Genomic DNA, 16,110 nt, shown 5'->3' on the forward strand with positions numbered 1-16,110 from the left:
TGTTTTTTGACTCTATGTATCCCATGTTAAGAAAAATATCTATAAAGTGTCCAGCTACACTCTGTTGCAAAATACAGGACCACAGTTAGCTGTTTCTCAGTTGTAAATAACTGTTTAAATATTTCTTCCAACTAATACACAGTCATTGTCTTATTGTCTTTTTGAAAACCACTTGAGCCCAGTGTCATTGTTTATTTATCCCTGATGATGCTTTGTGACACTTACTTCCCCTCTTTAAAAAAAAACCCTCTGGGGCAAAAGTAGAAGAAAAAGGGAAAATAATTCATTCTGATTTAATACTGAGCATGTAAATTGAATGCTCAGCACTTTCATATTAGCAGTTTTATTTAATTCTCCCCACAATCTCCAGACCAAGTACCAGTAATGCAATGTATAGAGGAGAAATCATTTTGAGAAATGTATCTAAATCACAAAATGAATTCAACCTCAGCTCCATTTCTTATCAATGCCATGTTTTTTCTATGATTCTTTAAGAAGATGGGTCTGGAAAGGTTACTCAAAATAAAGAAGAATTAGACTGGATGGAGGAGAGGCATGATTTTTTTTTTAACCACTCCTTCAAGTTTATCCCCAAGTCAAATTGATTTGTACCATTACAAGCCCTAAGATATATGATACATAAAAGTGCTACCATTTCAAACTATAAGAACTTTTGTTTCATAAAAAATTGAGCTTGCCTAATTATTAATAATGATAAACTAACCTAGAGAAAAAAACAATAAACTAAATTTGAAGGTGAAAAGTAGAGAACCCTTTAGAAAACACAAGTTGATTCCAATAATCACTATTAGCCTATATCTTTAGCATAAAGGCTAAAGACAGGATTTTTTTAATTATCTTTTTAATCTCTGAGAATTTTTCTACTGTCCTTCCATTTTAATGTAGTTAGAAGCCAAACTTTGGGACTGGAAAATAAAAATATAGAGGACTCAGCAACTCTAACTTCATCCCAAATTTATAAATATTGGTGTATAGTACAGCCCATTAAAAGAGACATCCCCTTTCTCCCCTAAGATGACTTTATTTTCTTTCAGGCTATATTTGGAACAAAATTTTGTCTTTTTAGGGTGAACACCTCTTCTTCTTGTTAATCTTCCTCTTAGTGTCCTGAGGAAGGCTTTAAGACAGGTGGGGAACATGCCCTCATCTCCACTTCCACCCTCTCTTTCAAAATTGTACACCACTCATATCTATAGGTTTGCTATTTCAGATGATGTTTGTGTATTTTTACTATGTTTTAAGTGAAATAAAAATAGTCATAGGAATATGTGAGTGGATTAGGGAAGATTATATCCTACAGCATGACTCTAATTTGGAAATTCAATGCCTTGCTTTCTTTTTCAAATAATATGCATGTAATTTCCAAATCTTTTACCTGAAGCAATGCTGTATAAAATAGTTATCAACTTCCCAAGTAAGAGATAAGCAGTCTAAGAAGTTATTGTTTTCTTTATTGTGAACTGTTTGTTTCTATCATTGTAAAATAGAAATTAATTGGAATTTTGTCCCATAGAGAGCCTTTGAAAGAAATGAAATTCATACCCACCTACCCCCAGTTGCTTCCTCCATCAAAAAACAAATGAAAGAAAGAAAGAAAAGAAAGAAAAAGAAAGAAAGAAAGAAAGAAAGAAAGAAAGAAAGAAAGAAAGAAAGAGAGAGAGAGAAAGAAAGAAAAAAAAAAGATTACATTACCCTTTTGGAATATGACCAACTACTTCTAATCCATATGTGTTTTCCATATTGGTACAATAACAAGTAAATGATGCAGCAATAATCTGTGTGGTTCCATTTGAAAAAAGAAAAAGAAAATTATTCCTGACTTCTCAAACATCTTAAAACTATTTTTAAAAGTAAACACTGTTCATGTGCCCCATGATTTTCTCGAGTAATATAGCAGTTGCACAGATTTTTAAAGACTAAGAAGAATTTTAAAAATCAAAAAATCCCTCTGGGATTTGACAGCACTTAATTTGCAGTCTCAAAAAGTTAATGGTATTACAATAATACAACTTTTCTTATATCCTTCCCAATTGTGTCTGATTCTGAAGGGGAGCAGAACACAGACTATAGGAGCATGTGTGTGCATGCGTGCATGCTTGTGTATGTACAAATACCACAATCCAACCTAAATACTTGTCTCTTGTAATATGAAGGGATGCTTTATAACACAGAACGTTTTCCCTCCATTGCAGCAACCACCTAAGAGTTTAAGATGTTGCATCAATATTCCTAATGTAAGTTAGTAATCAATGATGATTTACTGTCTCCTTGAATAATTTTGAATTTTGAGTTTTGCTATTTCTTGAAGTAAAATATCCTAGTTAATAATGTGTCGAACTTGATACTTTTGAAATTACCTCCCTGGAGTCTCAGGTACATGACTCTCTGTTATATGATATAATGATATATAATAAGTGAAACCAAGTGTTCTCTGAAAGTATCCATGATCACCTTTAAAATGTATGTTCAGAATTCTGTTCAGCATTTGTTTTTACCAGCCATGCCACCTTAATGTTTTCCATCCATTTTCACATTCTTTTTTCATTTTTCTGATAATTTAATAGGTGCTGTAAATTTCACATGGTTATCATATCAGTTTGGTATAACTATTTATATACTACACTTTTTTGTTTAAAAAAGACACATTAATTACCTATTTAAAGTACAAATTTACCATATACATGGTCAGAAAAAAGATATAACAAAATCACACTAGCAAAATAAGGAATATCTAACAATGCCGATAATATTATTTTGTAGGGATTTTTCCTGTGTATTTCTGTTCTCTGTGGTGATATTTAACTGAATTTATAGAAGTTTTTAAAACATTGAATAGACTTAAAAAGCAAAAGAGTCTTGAGGATATTTTTTAAAGGCGGCAAAACTCTACAGGTTATACTTTAAACTTTATAGATATTGTGCTATAATTGTATTTTCTACAGAATATAGTAGTAGTTAAAAGTTCAGGCTATTAGGTTGGAATCAGAAGTATTAATGTATCCAAAAATTCCTAAGCCAATAATAAACTTTAATTGCTATCAATTTTCATGAAATATTTATATCAAGTCAGAAAATACTGTGAGCTGTAAAAGAAAATACACCATAGGCACAAGATGCTGGATCCTTATTGAAAATGGAAGAATATATGGTGTTTAATACACATAGCCAATATTAAAATTAAGTAATCTAAGTCACTAACTTGGTCTTTCAGCCAGTGCTTTAGAGGGTTCTAATCTGGTCATCCTCCAACTGTTGCTCTCCCCATAAAATGGGAGTTTTGTGGGGGCAAAGGGAGGTACCCAACTCAAACCTGGACTCCTCTTTCTGGACCACACCCTGAATCATCAGGAATCTATAATTTCCTGCCTAAATGGCTCCAAGCCTACTTCCAGAATACCTTCACCAGGTCTATCCTTCCAGTGTAGCCCAAGGAAAGGCCAAGGGACAGTTGTGGGGCAAGGGTATCCACATTTATACTTATGAATCCCACTGTAGATGAGATATAGCTGAAGTAGGAAGAGAAGAGGCAGGCCAAGGGACTGGCTTTCCCCTTGCTGCCACATTCTGGCAGAACCCAAAGGATTAGGAGAATTCTCTATTTTAACCTGACTTTCAAGGTAATCACTAAGGTATTTTAGTCAAGATAGGAAAATAGAACCTATTTTATTTAACATTTTGATCTATAACTCTTAAGTATTTGGGCCTGCATTATTATTTTTGCCTTAGGTCTTACACATATTAGGGGCAACACTGTATAAGGAGTACCTTTTATTTTTTGTAAGGATAATTCTTACAATTTTTGTATTGAATGAACAACTGTCTTATTCAGTGTTTTATTCAGTATTGAATAAAAAGAGTTCAAGAGTCTTCTTCCCCAAGGTTATTTTCAATTTCTGGTTTCATGAAACATATAATCAAGCTTTTTTTTTTTTTTTTTTTACAAGGTGGGGCATATATTATAAAATATTATAGGAATTCAAAAGAGGCATACGCTACATCCAAACAATCAGAAGAGGCTGCTTACCTATCCTCAATTGATATTACAGAGAGTTGCTTACTTAACATTTACATACTTAACACTTAAACTATATTCACTGCTTGACTTTTTCTCTTAACAAATCTGATGAATTATTAATAAAGTCCCATTTATTCCAAAATCCAAGGAAACTTCAAACTCATTCATGACATATTTATTAAAATAACACATTTAGGGAAAAAAATCAATACAATTGTATACATCATTACTGAAAACTGTATACCATCATACAAAAAAGGATTTTATTTTGGGAAATCAATTCCTAATTTATGGCAAGTTTTACTTTACTTTCAGAAATAAAACCACAAAACAACACAGGATATAATAAGCATTCCTTAATACCTATAGGACTTTGGAATAAAATATGTTTCACAGTTGTTTCCATGAAAACTACTAATAATCATAGTACCCTCCACTTGTATGGCTTATTTGAAATACACACACATATACAAGCACACACACATTATATAGATTATATATATGTATCTCTACAAATTATACAAGGCCTAATTATGGAGAGAAGCCATCCATCTTAGTTATGCAGAAAAAAAGTCATATCCCTCAGAGACAGTTGCCAATGTGCTAGCCTTATACATTTACATAAACCTATACCATTTCAACAGTATGAAGGGATATTTCAATAGGTGAAATTATTTAGACACCACTTGTCATATATATGTATATAACACAAAGACCATTAAAAAACTAAAGCCAATTAATAATGAGTAAGTTAGTAGACTGTGGTTGGTTTAACATTTCATTTTCAATGTAATGCTTTGTTTAGTTAAGAGTTTCCATTAGAGGCACTTAAAATTTCAAAATGTATTTTTTAATGCCATAAGCCTTAGGAGCAAAGTATGATTTGTTGCTTTGACAAGTACAACAACAACAAAAAAATCTTAGAGATTCAGCCCTGGCTAGTGAAAATCATGAGTATCCTTTAATAAAGCAAAATTGGGTCAATAAAAACAGTGTCAATAAATTTATCAATCATTAATGGACATTTGTCAATTGATAATAATTCTGTGCATCATACCATACAAATAACATATCAATAGGATGTGGTATCACTTTTTGTTGCTTTAGGAGAATCATGCCAGAAGTCTTTTAGGTCTCATCCTTAGAAATGTCTCCTTATTTAAAATCTTAAGCTACATGTTCTCTTATTTACCTAAAAAAATACAAGCATCTGTGAAAATTGAAAACATGTGTGCCTCCTTTTTAAAATTATTGACTCAAAATATTTCCTGTCTTTACATTAATGTATAGCCATGCAAATTAGCCCTGCTTTAATGAGAGACAGGATTAGCTGTGGCTTACTTTAGACAATAATGTGAGCCTCTGCAGGTTACCCACAGCAACTGCAAGCATTGCAGGGCAGAATGCTAAATGTTGATTCATACTTACCAAGACTAAGTCAACAGGAAGAACAATTTTAATTTTCCTTTTAAACTGTTCATTCAGCTCTTTAACCAGAACAAGCACCACGATGCTCAGCAAGGATAAGAGCAGTGCTTCCAGTCGCACAGACTTGATGTTTTCAAAGACATATGCATAGATCTACAGTAATGAGGAAAAATACAAACAAAATTCAGGATCACCCACAATATATCAAAACTAAAATCTGGCCCCCAAATGAACTCAGTGATGTTTTGTAAAAAATAGCTGAAGGGGTGGGAAGTGGAAAGGTGGGACATAGAAGGGTAGTCAGTGCTGATATAGAGCAAGCTATAATTCATTTGCATGTACAAAATTGCTTTGCCCTTGATTCTTCCACCAAACACAGTGTTTGTTCCTTCCTACATAAGGACACTACTACACTTCCAGCTCCTCCCCAGACACTTATGGGCAGAGATGCTAAAACTCATTAACTACATGCAGATTCATCATTAAGAGCAAGTGAGGGGACTATAGGCTCCCTTGAACCCCACCACTCTTCTTCAAACCCAAGAATCAAAATACACACATACTTTAAATATCAATGGATATATCTGGAAGCTAATAGCTCTGTGTAAGGAGGTATTTGTGATAATCTGTATCTTCCAAATTTTCTCTTACAAAGATGTATGACTTGTATAATTTTAAAGGTTTCACATAGGCCTTAAATACTTATCTTCAAAATGTCTCAACTCCTCCTTTTCTTCGAATATGTTAAATCTGATTTTTATAAACTCATTTCTATTCATCCACAGCTGATTTATTAAGTGTAGTTTCAAGTGATAAAAACTAGTTTTTACTTTAGCATAGAGACAATTCTTATAGTAGCCCAATTTGTTGGTGTTCTTTGCCCTCTCTTTTTAGTATCTCAAAGATAATTTGACCATAACTAAAAATATTGGATTAAGATACTATATAGACAACAGATCAAGAGAATTTATATAGACTATGTTCCTCAGCATCTCCTAAAATTCTGCTCAGTAGGTTTCCTAATTGAACCCATCTGATCCAGGGATCAGGAACATACCTGGTGTAAATGAGGTACATCAGGCTATCTGAATATGGATTCTATATATTGAATACTATCATTAACACTGTAACTCTTTCAAACAAACAAAGAAAATATACTCAGTTAACATGGAGCCTTGTTGGGTGAAAGGGATCGGGGTAATGTAGAATCCAGAATCTCCTTTGTCCACACAGTTAGAAAAAATTGGTTGTGTAATCAAATACATTAAGGAATAATTAAGATAGCTTTAATTGTTACCTTTTTCACAGCATTCTAGTATTCCACACTCCTTGGAAAGAAAATCAGGTACTACAATATCATGGTTATCTGAGATGCAGACAATATTTTTCCTCTCTGCCTAAGCTGTGGATAATAACTGTTCACAGAACTCCTACAGCAAGTGAAGAAGCAGGTTCCATTTCTCATGGTTACCCCTTACTCAAAGCCCAGGACAAAAATCCAAAATGCTACTCAAAGAAATATATTCTATAGCAGATGGAGTCAGAGGGATGTCAAGAAAATTTGGTCCAAATACACGGCTTTCTGATGATTTATTATGATCCTAAGATAAAATTGAGACTATCATTCAGATGATTTGCCAAGAATAAAACAAGCATCCAAACGTTTTAAAGCATTTAGAGGCTTATTCCTTCTGTTTTATCCATGGTATTAAAAGTATGCCATGACAGTGCTTGTATAAGAAATCAGAGAAATGTGAAAAACTCTCAAGCCATACCAAATTTGCTGTAATGTGCATTTCGAGAACATGTGTTTGCAGTAATAAAAATGGCCACCCCAGAATGAAAGGAATGAGAAACTCTCCCCAGGGTTTTTATTGTCTGTCTGAATTAAACTACAATTTGTAGAGCAAATTACATCTCACAAGATGCTCCAGAAGAACATGGAGGTGGGCAGAGGCTTGTTACAACCAGCACGAAGAACACAATAGAAAAATAGGCTGATGAGGAGTTATACTAATGACTATCATGTGGACCCACATGGAGAAATCACAGCTAAAGATGGCTTGTAGGAGATGGGTGACATTTGGAGATAGAAATAGGGACAGGGACAGGCGTGTGCAAACACACACACATGCACACGTTTACACATGCTCATTTAATATAGGTCTAGGCCTCCTAAACACACATTGACATTTCTCATTTCTAGTATAAATCGAGTCATTTGGGTATGCTATCACACACTACACTTCAGTAGATAAAAATTCCTATTGAAGATCATCATTCATTTCCCAGACCTCAGAGAAGTAATGATAGTTTATATGTGTATAGATAAATAAGTAAACTATTTCATCAGAACTGACCAATCTGTTTTATAAAATAGGAGTTTAGCTCATTTTGAGACTATAATATTAGTAATTCTTTAAACTGGCCATTTAATATAACTTGACATAAAATGAAAAATATCAATATATATAAACAAATGCATTTTGAGATATTTCAAAGAATGAAAATTGCCTATCCAACATATACATATATTATTTTTTATAATTTTCTTTAGAGAGGAGACTTTTCTGAAGCACTTAATGTACCTTTACACAAACACATTCATACACACCACTACTTATATAATGTGTTTTTATCTGATTTGGACATTCTTAATACATTTTTTTTTTTCACTGATGGATTCTCAACTCCTAGAATAGTGTCTGGCAGATAGCAGGCACTCAATAAATACTGTTGAATGAATAAAAGATTTGGTCTAACATAGTAATAGTAACAATAAATCTATAAATAGGAGTAGATGTTACCCTGAATAAGCAAAATGACAGAAGAACTCACACTCCTCTTTTCTCACTATCAATACTTAGCTATATCATATTAAGGGGATTTGTAGTTATCATTTATTCATTCACTCAACATATTTTTTCATGTTCATTCTGTTTATATTTTTTAAATTTTTATTTTATATTATAGTTGATTAACAATGTTGTTAGTTTCAGATGTAAAGCAAACTGATTCAGTTATACATATGCATGTATCTATTCTTTTTCAAATTAATTTCCCATTTAGGTTATTACAGAATATTAAGCAGCATTCCCTATGCTATACAGTAGGTCCCTGTTGGTTATCAATTTTAAATATAGCAGTATGTATAAGTCAATCCCAAACTCCCAATCTATGCCTCCCCCTCTATCTTCCACACTGGTAACCATAAGTTCATTCTCTAATCTGTATGTTTCTGTTTTGTAAATAAGTCCATTTGTATCATTTTTTTAAGATTCCACATATAAGTGGTATCATAGGATACTTGTCTTTCTCTGTGAGACTTACTTCACTTAATATGATAATCTCCAGGTACATCCATGTTGAGGCAAATGACAATATTTCATTCTTTTTAAAGGCTGAGTGATATTCCATTGTATATGTGTACCACATTTTCTTTATCCTTTCATCTATATATGGACATTTAGGTGGCTTGCATGTCTTGGCTATTGTACACAACGCTGCAATGAATATTGGGGCGCATGTATATTTTTGAACTATGGTTTTCTCTGGATATATGCCCAGGAGTGGGATTGCTGGCTCATATGGTAACTCTATTTTTAGTTTTTTAAGGAACCTCCATACTGTTCTGCATAATGGCTGTACCAGTTTACATTCCCACCAACAGTGTAGGAGGGTACTCTTTTTCCCACACCCTCTCCAGAATTTTTTGTTTGTAGATTTTTTGATGGTGACCATTCTGACTGGTGAGAGGTGATACCACATTGTAGTTTTTATTTTCATTTCTCTAATAATTAGCGATGTTGAGCAACTTTTCATGTGCTATTTAGCCAAATGTATATGTTCTTTGGAGAAATGTCTGTTTAGATCTGCCCATTTTTTGATTGGGCTCTTTGTTTTTTTGATATTGAGCTGCATGCACTCTTTGTATATTTTGGAGATTAATCCCTTGTTGGTCTCATTGTTTGCAAATATTTTCTCCCATTCTGGAGGTTGTCTGTTCATTTTTTTTTTATGGTTTCCTTTCTGTGCAAAAGTTTTTGAGTTTAATTAGATCCCATATGTTTATTTTTGTTTTTATTTCCATTACTCTAGGAGACGGATCTAAAAAGATATTGCAGCGATTTATCTCAAAGAGTGTTCTGCTTATGTTTTCCTCTAAGAGTTTTATAATATACGGTCTTACATTTAGGCCTTTAATCCATTTTGGATATTTTTATGTATGCTGTTAAAGAATATTCTAATTGCATTTTTTTACATGCAGCTGTCCAGTTTTCCAAACACCACTTATTGAAGAGACTGTCTTTCCTCCATTGTAGGGTCTTGCCTCATTTGTTGTAGATTAATTGACCATAGGTGCATGGGTATATCTCTGGGCTTTCTATCCTGGTCCATTGATCTATATTTCTGTTTTTTGTGCCACTACCATACTATTTTGATGATGTAGCTTTGTAGTAGAGTCTGAAGTCTGGGAGCCTGACTCCAACAGCTCCAGTTTTCTTTCTCAAGATTGCTTTGGCTAATCATGGTCTTTATGTTTCCGTACAAATTGTAAAGTTTTTTGTTCTAGTACTGTGAAAAATGCCATTGGTAATTTTATAGGAATTGCATTGAATCTGTAGATAGCCTTGAGTAGTATAGTCATTTTGACAATATTGATTCTTCCAATCAAAGAACATGGTATATCTCTCCATCTGTTTGTGTCATCTTTGATTTCTTCATCAGTGTCTTAAAGTTTTGGAGTACAGGTCTTTTGCCTCCTTAGGTAGGTTTATTTCTAGGTATCTTATTCTTTTTGATATGATGGTAAATCGGATCATTTCTTTAATTTCTCTTTCTGATCTTTCATTGCCAGTGTATAGAAATGCAACAAATTTATGTGTATTAATTTTGTATCCTGCAAATTTACTTTACTCATTGATGTAGGAGATTTCTGGTAGCATTTTTAGGATTTTCTATGTATAGTATCCTGTCATCTGCAAACAGTGACAGTTTTACTTCTTCTTTTCCAAATTGGATTCCTTTTATTTCTTTTTCTTTGCTGATTGCCATGGCTAGGACTTCCAAAACTATGTTGAATAAAAGTGGCAAGAGTGAACATCCTTGTCTTGTTCCTAATCTTGGAGGAAATGCTTTTAGCTTTTCACCATTGAATATGATGTTAGCTGTGGGTTGGTTACATACAACCTTTATTATTTTGAGGTATGTTTCCTCTATGCCCACTTTCTGGAGAGCTTTTATCATAAATGGCTGTTGAATTTTGTCAAAAGCTTTTTCTGCATCTACTGAGATGATCATATAGTTTTTATTCTTCAGTGTGTTGATGTGGTGTATCACATTGATTGATTTGTGTGTACTGAAGAATCCTTGCATCCCTGGGATAAATCACACGATCTTGGTGTATGATCCTTTTAATGTATCGTTGGATTCAGATTGCTAGTATTTTGTTGAGGATTTTTCTGTCTATGTTCATCAGTGTTATTGACGTGTAATTTTCTTTTCTTGTGGTATCTTTGCCTGGTTTTGGTGTCAGGGTTATGTTGGTATCATAGAATGAGTTTGGAAGTGTTCCAAACACTGCAATTTTTTGGAATAGTTTCAGAATGATAGGTGTTAACTCTTCTCTAAATGTTTGATAGAATTTTCCTGTGAAGTCATCTGGTCCTGGACTTTTGTTTTTTTTGGAGTTTATTAATCACAGTTTCAATATTAGTACTTGTGATTGGTCTGTTCATATTTTTTATTTCTTCCTGGTTCAGTCTTGGAAGGTTGTATCTTTCTAAGAATTTGTCCATTTCTTCTAAGTTGTCCACTTTATTGGCATATAGTGGCTTGTAGTAGTCTGTAATGATCCTTTGTATTTCTGTGGTGTCCATTACAACTTCTTTTTCATTTATAATTTTATTGATTTGAGCCCTCTCCCCTTTTACTTGATGAGTGTGGTTAAGGTTTATCATTTTTGTTTATCTTTTCAAATAACCTGCTTATAGTTTCATTGATCTTTTCTATTATCTTGTTCATCTCTTTTCATTAATTTCTGCTCTGATCTTTATGATTTCTTCCCTTCTACTAATTCTGGGTTTTGTTTGTTCCTCTTTCTCTAGTTGCTTTAGGTGTAAGGTTAGGTTGTTTATTTCAGATTTTTCTTGTTTCCTGAGGTAAGATTGTATTGCTGTAAACTTCCCTCTTAGAACTGCTTTTGTGAAGATGGTAGTGGGGCAGGACACAGAGTTCATGTCTCCCCACAACTAGGGCACCTGCCAGACACTGTTGGGGGACCTTGATGCCCAAAGAAATGGGAGGAACCCCCAAGTGACCAAGTAGGATGTGGGCAGAGTGAGGGGGGAGGAGAAGTGGAGGCTGGACAGGACTGGTGCCCCTGAGGGGTGGCTGGGAGGGGAGGGGTTCCCACGCCTGGAGGGACCCTCAAGGGTCTCGGAGGATCACAGGGGAGCATGCCTAGCATTTTGCCTGCCCAATTGGACCCCAGGAAGCCTGCAGGGCTCCAGGCCGGGTCTTCCATTCTCTGGGGCCCCCTCTGGCCTCGTGGGTCCTAGGGGCGTTGGAAGGAGGGAGAAGGGGGAATAGCAGGAGAAGCAAACATGGAGGGGCACTCTGGGATTGGAGGATCACGGGAGGTGTGGGGGACATTTCCCCCACCCTCTTGAGCCCCAGGAATGCTGCTGGGCTCCTGGATCTGGTCCTGCATCCTCTGGGGCCCTCTCCAGACTTGTGGGTCCTAGGAGCCTGTGAGGGAGGGAGGTGGGGGAAAGAGTAGAAGAGGTGGATGGTGGGTGGGTGACCTTCTACAACAGGAGGATCAGGGGAGGTGCAGCGGGCCTTTCACCTGCCCACTCAGCCCTGAGAAGCCTGCCAGGCTCCCAGGCCAGGTCACCTGCCCTCCGAGGCCCCCTCCAGGCCACGTTGGTCCTAGGGGAGTAGGAAGGAGGTGGGGGAGAAGAGGAGAGGCAGACGAGGAGGGGCTGTCTGGGATCTGAGGATCAAGGAAGGCATGCAGGGCACTTCCCACACTCACTTGGGCCCTGGAAAGCCTGGTACTCTGCCCTTTGGGTTCCCAGGCCTGGTACTCTGCCCTTTGAGGCCACCTCCAGCTGTAGGGGTCCTAGGGATGTAGGAGGGAAGGAGGAGGGGGGAAAAGGAGGAGAGGTGGTTGGGGGGAAAAGGAGGAGAGGTGGTTGGGGGGACCCTCCAGGGCCAGGGAATCAGGGGAAGCACCGCAGGCATTTCCCCCACCCACTCAGGCCCAGTGAGCCTGCTGGGGTCCTGGACCTGGTCCTCCACCCTCCAAGGCCAGAAGCACTGATGGGCGCCTTGTGCTACACTGAGCCAGAGTCCAACCCCCTAGCCCCCTTAGCCGTGTGCATCCTAAGCATAGGCTCTGCCCACCACCTAAACCCCGCCCCTTCCTAAACCCCGGCCCCACACAGTGAAAGCCTTTTCTGGCTTTTTTTTCCTCCTCTTTTTCACTATTGCGGTTCTGTTTTACCTTCAGTTGTTGTTTCATCTGTATTTTTATTTTTTATCTTTCTAACATATCTTTTATTTTTCTAATCTTATTTTATTTTTACTCTTTGCTATTTACTGCTCCTTTTTTTCGTTTTTTTCTTTTTCTCACTCTGCATGGCTTGAGGGATCTTGGGACATGAGCTGGGGGTTGGGCCACAGCTCCTGCAGTGAGAGCTCTGAGTCTGAACCATTGGACTAACAGAGAACCTCAGACCACAGGGAATATTCATCAGAGTGAGGTCTCCTGGAGGTCCTCATCTTGGCACTGAGACCCAGCTCTACCCAACAGTCTACAAACTCCAGTGCTGGATGCCTCAGGCCAAACAACCAGTAAGACAGGAACACAATCCAATCAATCAATAAAAACATGAGATGACAAAAAAATATGTCACAGATGAAGGAGCAAGGTAAAAACCTACAAGACCAAATAAATGAAGAGGAAATGGGCAACCTACCTGAAAAAGAATTCAGAGTAATCATAGTAAACATGATCCAGAATCTCAGAAAGAGAATGGAGGTATGGATTAAGAAAATAAAAGAAATGTTTAACAAAGATTTAGAAGAACTAAAGAACAAACAGAGGCAAACAACACAATAAATGAAATGAAAACTACACTAGAAGGAATCAATAACAGAATAACTGAGGGAGAAGAACAAAAAAGTGAGCTGGAAGACAGAATGGTAGAAATAACTGCCGAGGAGCAGAATAAAGAAAAAAGAATAAAAAGAATTGAAGACAATCTCAGAGACTTCTGGGACAACACTAAACTAACCAATATTCGAATTATAGGGGTCCCAGAAGAAGAAGAGAAAAGAGAAAGCGTATGAGAAAATTTTTGAAGGGATTATAGTGGAAAACTTCCCTAACATGGGAAAGGAAATAATCAAGGCCAGGAAGTGCAGTGAGTCCCATACAGGAAAAACCCTAGGAGAAACACACCAAAACACATATTAATCAAACTAACAAAAATTAAATTCAAAGAAAAATATTGAAAGCAGCAAGGGAAAAGCAAAAAATAACATACAAAGGAATCCCAACAAGGTTATCGGCTGATTTTTCAGCAGAAACGCTGCAGGCCAGAAGGGAGTGGCAGGATATACTTAAAGTGATGAAAGAGAAAAAACTACAGCCAAGATTACTCTGTCCAGCAAGGATCTCATTGTGATTTGATGGAGAAATCAAAAGCTTTACAGACAAGCAAAAGCTAAGAGAATTCAGCACCACCAAACCAGCTTTATAACAAATGCTAAAGGAACTTCTCTAGGCGGGAAACACTAGAGAAGAAAAAAACACCAAAAAACAAACCCAAAACAATTAAGAAAATGGTAATAGGAACATACATATTGATAATAACCTTGAATGTAAATGTATTAAATGCTCCAACAAAAAGACACAGACTGGCTGAATGGATACCAAAACAAGATCCATATTTATGCTGCTTACAAGAGACCCATTTCAGACCTAGGGACACATACAGACTGAAAGTGAGGAGATGGAAAAAGATATTCCATGCGAATGGAAATCAAAAGAAAGCTAGAGTAGCAATATTCATATCAGACAAACTAGACACTAAAGTAGTGTTACAAGAGACAAGGAAGGACACTACATAATGATCAAGGGGTCAATCCAAGAAGAAGTTATAACAAATATAAATATTTATGCACCCAACATAGGAGCACCTCAGTACATAAGGCAGATTCTGACAACCATAAAAAGGGAAATTGACAGTAACACAATAATAGTAGGGGACTTTAACACCCCACTTACACCAATGGACAGATCATCCACACAGAAATAAATGAGGAAACACAAGCTTTAAATGACACAATAGAACAGACAGATTTAATTGATATTTATAGGACATTCCACCCAAAGGTGGCAGAATACACTTTCTTCTCAAGAGCACATTGAACATTCTCCAGGATAGATCACATCTTGGGTCACAAATCAAGCCTCAGAAAATTTAAGAAAATTGAAATTGTATCAAGCATCTTTTCTGACCACATGCTGTGAGACTGGCAATCAATTACCAGAAAAAAAAAAAAAAACTGTAAAATACACAAATACATGGAGGCTGAAGAGTGCACTACTAAATAACCAAGAGATCATTGAAGAAATCGAAGAAGAATTTAAAAAAATACATGGAAACAAATGACAACAAAAACAAGACAACCCAAAACCTATGCAATGCAACAAAAGCAGTTCTAAGAGCGAAGTTTATATCAATTCAATCTCACCTCAAGAAACAAGAAAAATCTCAAATAAACAGTCTAACCTTACACCTAAAGCAACTAGAGAAAGAAGAAGAAAGAAAATCCAAAGTCAGTAGAAGGAAAGAAATCATAAAGATCAGAACAGAAATAACTGAAATAGAAAAGAAGAAAACAATAGCACAGATAAATAAAATTAAAAGCGGGTTTTTTGAGAAGATAAACAAAATTGATAAAACTTTAGCCACATTCATCAAGAAAAAAAACCAGACAGGACTCAAATCAATAAAATTAGAAATGGAAAAGGAGAAATTACAATAGACACCACAGAAATAGAAAGGATCATAAGAAACTACTACAAACAACTATATGTGAATAAAATGGACAACCTGGAAGAAATGGACAAACTCTTGGAAAGGTACAATTTTCCAAGACTGAAACAGGAAGAATTAGAAAATATAAACAGATCTATCACAAGTATTGAAATTGAAACTGTGATTAAAAATCTTCCAAAAAGCAAAAGTCCAGGACCACATGGCTTCACAGCTGCATTCTATCAAACATTTGGAGAAGAGGTAACACCTATCCTCCTCAAACTCTTCCAAAAAATTGCAGAGGGAGTAACACTTCAAAGTTCTTTCTACGAAGCTACCATCACGCTGATACCAAAACAAGACAAAGATATCACAAAAAAAGTAAATTAGAGACTAGTAACACTGATGTACATAGATGCAAAAATCCTGAACAAAATATGAGCAAACAGAATCCAACAACACAGTAAAAGGATCATAGACCATGATGGAGTGGGGTTTATCCCAGGAATGCAAGGATTCTTCAATATACACAAATCAATCAATGTGATACATCATACTAGCAAAATGAAGAATAAAAAATATATGATCATC

At 35.9% G+C, this 16,110-nt stretch overlaps 1 protein-coding gene across 4 annotated transcripts in view; it reads right to left on the reverse strand.

Annotated features, from left to right (window-relative positions):
• SLC26A7 (solute carrier family 26 member 7) overlaps positions 1 to 16,110 on the reverse strand; it is a 208,064-nt gene that overhangs the window by 79,259 nt on the left and 112,695 nt on the right. For all 4 annotated transcript variants that reach the window (XM_059901193.1, XM_059901192.1, XM_059901195.1 and 1 more), the window contains 2 exons: positions 5,465 to 5,617; positions 1,714 to 1,796 (listed from right to left, as the gene is read on the reverse strand). In XM_059901193.1, coding sequence (XP_059757176.1) covers positions 1,714 to 1,796; positions 5,465 to 5,617 — 236 coding nt within the window. The remainder of the gene's footprint in view (positions 1 to 1,713; positions 1,797 to 5,464; positions 5,618 to 16,110) is intronic.

The sequence above is a fragment of the Balaenoptera ricei genome, chromosome 17 (assembly GCF_028023285.1).
Source record: "Balaenoptera ricei isolate mBalRic1 chromosome 17, mBalRic1.hap2, whole genome shotgun sequence".
Classification (NCBI taxonomy): Eukaryota; Metazoa; Chordata; class Mammalia; order Artiodactyla; family Balaenopteridae; genus Balaenoptera; species Balaenoptera ricei.